The 5,627-nt window shown below is 41.8% G+C and overlaps 1 protein-coding gene across 1 annotated transcript in view; it reads left to right on the top strand.

Annotated features, from left to right (window-relative positions):
* Positions 1-644: 644 nt before the first annotated feature.
* LOC143026963 (uncharacterized) overlaps positions 645-5,627 on the top strand; it is a 20,445-nt gene continuing 15,462 nt past the window's right edge. Inside the window, exons 1-4 of the mRNA XM_076187758.1 lie at positions 645-909; positions 1,030-2,783; positions 3,081-3,186; positions 3,508-5,083. Coding sequence (XP_076043873.1) covers positions 645-909; positions 1,030-2,783; positions 3,081-3,186; positions 3,508-5,083 — 3,701 coding nt within the window. The remainder of the gene's footprint in view (positions 910-1,029; positions 2,784-3,080; positions 3,187-3,507; positions 5,084-5,627) is intronic.

Here is a 5,627-nt window from a genome sequence, read left to right as displayed (position 1 = left end):
ATCCCTCTGAAACTACTACATTCACACTTGTCCCCTTTTCCCTTGTAAAGAGGAACTATACAGGCACTCCTCCGTCCTCCATCTCTCTTTTTACACCATCCACCATCCCTCCCCACCTGCTTTCATCATCTTAACAACTGCCTTCACCTCATCCTTCTTTATTTCTCCTCCGTTCTCCTCATTCATCACTCTCATTTTCTTCGCACTTCCCACTGCAGCAATCTTTCCTTCCCTATACTCCTTCACATTAAGCAACTCCCTAAAATATTCTGCCCATATTCCCCTTACCACATATTGTCTTTAAGACTATTTTTTTCTTTATTGAATGTCGATATTTGATCGACACTTATATATATATACGTGTCTTGGCAATCTTAGCCTTTTATGTTCTAAAGAAACCCATTGTCTGGTATTTATTTGTCTGTGAATTTACGTGTTTCGGACATTGTAATTTTCGCTAGTTTTGGTGACTTCTATTTTTCGATCTTGTTTATTTGTTTCTTTTGAAGGAAATAATCATTCTTTAAGCAGAACTCTAGTTTTTTAACCTGGCCCTTCCCCATAGGCGTCACAGGGGGCAAGGGAATAGTCTGGCGACCTTGCCCAGGATCGAAGGATAGAAGTTCGTCAACAATTCTGGTAAGATGGAGATTCTCCAAAATTTCTTTGAGTCCCAAGACCTTAGAGTTTTGCTAAGTGCGGACGTTTCTCATTTGCTTGAGATAGATATCCTAGAATTAAATTTGAGCGGATACACTGATAGGGCAGATATACTTAGAGTAGTAGTATCCCATTTAATTGAGAGGGATTTGTTACCCCCAGAGGCTATTCTATATACCCGTCCCCCTAGATTAGAGGATTCAGGACTAAGGTTAAGACTTAGGGAAATGGAATTGCAAAGTGAAGAGCGTAAGCTCAGAATGGAGTTAGAGTTGAAAGCTAAAGAGGAAGAGACGAAGATTAGGTTGGCTGAAATTGAATTAAGTAGAGCAGGATTGAGTTCTGGAGTTAGCTCTTTCTCGCCTAAAGATTTTGATGTCACTAGATATATCAAATTAGTTCCCCAATTTTCGGAGAAAGAACCGGAGACTTTTTTTGTGCAATTTGAAAAGATTGCAACTCAACTCAAAATCCCCCGAGAATACTGGACTATGTTAATGCAGTCTAGGTTCATAGGAAAGGCCCAACAGATATATTCTTCTCTTCCCCTGAGTGAAAACTCGTACGAAAGTGTTAAAATTCGGGTCTTAAAAGCGTATGAGTTAGTCCCAGAGGCATACAGGCTAAAATTCCGAAACTTTAGGAAATTGCCTCAAGTAACTTTTGTAGAGTTTGCGGCGATGCAAGAACGCCTTCTGGATAAATGGTGTACGGCTAGTGAAGTCGATTCTCTAGAGAAATTTCGAGAAATAATTTTAGTGGAACAGTTTCATTCACAGCTAGATGCAGATCTTAGGGTTTATCTAGAAATTCAGAAACCAAATAGATTGTCTAAAGCTGCTATATTAGCAGAAGAGTATGCCCTGACTCACTCAAAGAAATACAAAACGGCAGATACAGACAACCTTAAGAGGACTACTTATAACACAAATATTAAGAGTACACCCTCTCAGAATTCAAAACCCGAAGTTACACACACAAATTCTTACAAGTCCTACCCAAACTACCGAGACTTACATTGCAATTGGTGTAACAAGCACGGACATACAGTCTCTACCTGTTTCAAGAAACAAGGTAAATCCATGCATGCTAACCAAAGAACAACGTTAACTCACAACACTAACTGTGTTTCTGATAGTCAGTTTCAAGAAAAACCCGCTAGTCCTCCCAAAGCTATGCCATTAGAACTAACTTTCAAACCTCCAGTATTGTCTAGTAATGCTAGCTCCACATGTGGTAATAAGATGGAAGTAGATCCTTGTTTTCTACCTTTTATTTCGACAGGAACAATATCCCCGACAGAGCATGACACTCCTATACAAGTGTCCATTCTTAGAGACACGGCAGCTAAACAGAGTCTCATACTGGCTCAAGATCTTACTAATCCACAACTAACTTACTTACATTCTGATGTACTCCTAGATGGAATCGGTGGAACCCGTAGATGTCCTTTGTATAAGATATATCTAACTTCCGATTTAGTCACAGGTCCTGTTGAAGTAGCGGTAATAGACTCATTGCCAGTTCCAGGGATCCAGCTACTTTTAGCTAACGACCTTGCAGGTAGCAAAGTAACCTTGCCCATTGTTACAGAATCTCCTAACCTTGTTCTAGATTCCCCTCTTGATAACCTTGATCTTTATCCTGCTTGTGCAGTAACTCGGTCCCAGAGTAGAAAGGTAGATGAAGAAGACTTTTTCGATTTAACATGCTTATTTTCCCCAGAGCCAGAGACATTAACCATTACAGATCCTCTCCCCTTAACGAGAGAAAATTTGTTGAAGGAGCAGAAGAGCGATGAGACTCTTGTCCCGCTCTTCGAAAAGGCTGCCACTGAGGCAGAAGTAAATGACTTTGACAGAGGTCTTTACATTCGTAAAGGCGTTCTGATGCGTAAGTATCGCCCAGCAGCTACCCCAGCTCACCAAACCTGGGAAGAAGTACACCAAATTGTTGTCCCCACTTCCTATAGAGAGAAAATCTTAGATTTAGCCCATTCTTCCGCTTTATCAGGACACCTAGGTGTCAGGAAGACCTTAAAAAGAGTAAGTGCTCATTTTCATTGGCCTACTGTGGTCAAAGATGTCTCAGATTATTGTCGTGTTTGCCCCACATGCCAGTTGGTAGGTAAAAGCAACAAACCAATTCCTGTAGCTCCTTTGCATCCCATTCCCGCTATAGAAGAACCTTTTTCCAAAGTTTTGATAGATGTTGTAGGACCTCTTCCTCCTTCTAAGAAAGGATTCAGATATATTCTTACTATTATGTGTTTAGCTACCAGGTATCCCGAGGCTATTCCCCTCAAAGATACCAAAGCAAAAACAGTAATCAAATCACTGTTGAAATACTTTACATTAGTAGGTTTCCCTGTTGAGATCCAAAGTGATCAAGGAAGTAATTTTCTGTCTAAATACTTTAAGAATTCATTGATTGAGTTAGGTGTCATGCACACCACTTCCTCACCTTATCATCCACAGTCTCAGGGCGCCTTGGAAAGGTTCCACGGCACTTTGAAAAGCATGATGCGTAAGTTTGTACAAGAACAGGAGAAGGATGGGGAAGAAGGCCTCTCCTTCCTTTTGTTTGCCGCTAGGACTGCTGTTCAAGACAGTTTAGTTTGTAGTCCAGCTAGTCTACTCTACGGACATGATGTCCGGGGTCCTCTCAAGATGGTAAAAGAGAAGTGGATGGAAGAAGACGTCCAAGTCCCGTCCCTCCAGTATCTCTCTCAAATTCAAGAGAGACTGGTAACTGCCTGGAAGATTGCTAGGGAGAATCTAGAAAATTCTCAAAGGAAAATGAAGGTAAAGTACGACCGAAAGGCTAAACCACGTAGTTTTTCTCCAGGAGACCAAGTGTTGGTCTATCTCCCAGTAGTAGGTGAGCCCCTTATGGCCAAGTACCAAGGGCCTTATACTATTTTAGAAAAGTCCAGTAGCTTAAACTACATTATTCACACTCCGGAGAAAAGAAAAACTAAGAGGTTAGTACATATCAATACTTTAAAACCCTTCTACCACAGAATACCCATTGCCAGCCATACTACTGTTGGTGTAGATGAGACGGAGAGATTTTTCCCTCAACCAGAACTGCCTCTTCAAAACTCCAAGATATTAGAGGACCTCGACTCTAAGGTAAACCACTTAGAACCTTATCAGCGATGTTCATTGAAAAAACTACTTCTCAAATTCCCTTCCCTATTCACTGACAGTCCGAGACAAACAGAATTAGTTCAGCATGAGATAAAATTAGTCTCGCAGGATCCTATTAAACTGCCCCCGTATCGGTTAAACCCGACCAAGAGAGAGTGCCTACGTAAAGAGGTAAATTCTTTGATTGATCAAGGTATTATAGAACCTTCACATAGTCCTCGGAGTTCACCATGTATTTTGATTCCTAAATCTAACAATACTTACAGGTTAGAAGTTGATTACCGAAAGGTAAACGAGAAAACTAAGGCTGATGCTTATCCCTTACCTCGGATTGAGGATATCATAGATAACTTAGGGACAGCTACCTACCTCACTAAATTAGATTTCTTGCATGGGTTTTACCAAATAAGCCTCCACCCTGATGCGAAGGAAATTACTGCCTTCGTGACCCCTGACGGTTTATACCATTTCAACGTTATGCCTTTTGGTTTGAGAAACTCTCCTGCAACCTATCAACGTTTGATTAACTCACTTATTACAGGTTTGCCAGGAGTAAGGAGTTATTTGGATGACATTATTATCTACAGTAACACGTGGGAGGAACATTTAACCCAACTTTATAATTTTCTCAGCTTTGCTGATCAAGCTCGCCTCACCTTGAACTTAGCCAAGAGCGAGTTTGGACAAGCCCAAGTGGCTTATTTAGGACATGCAGTCGGCAACTCCATGGTTAAACCCCTGGACCTCAAAGTGAAGGCCATTACTAACCTACCTAGACCTACTAACCGCAGGGAAGTAAGAAGGGTGTTGGGGATGTTCGGGTATTATCGCCGTTATTGCAAAAATTTTGCAGAGATAGCTGAGCCCCTGACTAATCTACTGAGAAAGGACCAACGGTTTCAGTGGACCCCGACATGCGATCGGGCCTTCGCGCAACTTAAATCCCTATTAAAGCATAGCCCAGTGCTGATAACCCCAGACTATACTCTGCCCTTTCATCTCTATACAGATTCCAGCGAAGTAGGGATTGGAGCGGCTCTGCTACAAGAACGACATGGTACCAAACGTGTGGTAGCATACTTCAGCCGTAAACTGAAACCTTCACAGCGCCATTACTCCACTATTGAGAAGGAATGTCTGGCCCTCATAGAAGCGTTCCGGCACTTCGAACCCATCATCGGAGGTCACTTCGAGATACACCTCCACACGGATCACAATCCTCTGGTGTATCTTAACCGAATGGCGAATACGAACCAGAAACTCACCAGATGGTACCTCGAACTCCAAGGGGTCCCCATTACCTTTCATTTCGAAAGGGGATCACGCAACATTCTTGCCGATACTCTCTCCCGTTGCGTGTCTCTTGAGGAGGGAGGAGTTACGACTACAGGCTCGTCGTAGTGAAGATTTCATTCAGACGCACATGCGCACATGTGCGTATGTGTACCTTGGTATATGCCGGCCTTTCCCACGAGAGGCTCAGTGGACTCTCTCTGAATCCAACCGTCGGTAATCGACGTATGAAGACTGTTAAAGTGATGAATTATATATCTATGATGTATTCCGTTCTTTTTGTGCTCTGTCAAACATATTCTATACATTGCATATAGATTTATGTATGTATATTATCTTGTGGATCTATCTTGTCAATCTTACGAATTGATTTACGTAAGATTAGAGATATTGCATATTCTCTTTGTCTTCGGACGTCGGTGAGAAATATCTGTGCCTACGTGCGGTAATCGACGTATGGAGACTCTCAAAGTGATGAATTCTATTCACCAGACGTATTTCTTTCTTTTTTGTGCTTTGACA

The sequence above is a fragment of the Oratosquilla oratoria genome, chromosome 7 (assembly GCF_046742065.1).
Source record: "Oratosquilla oratoria isolate Oo_2021 chromosome 7, ASM4674206v1, whole genome shotgun sequence".
Classification (NCBI taxonomy): domain Eukaryota; kingdom Metazoa; phylum Arthropoda; class Malacostraca; order Stomatopoda; family Squillidae; genus Oratosquilla; species Oratosquilla oratoria.
The sequence above is the reverse complement of the archived record's forward strand: the minus strand, read 5'-3'. Positions and strand labels throughout refer to the sequence as shown.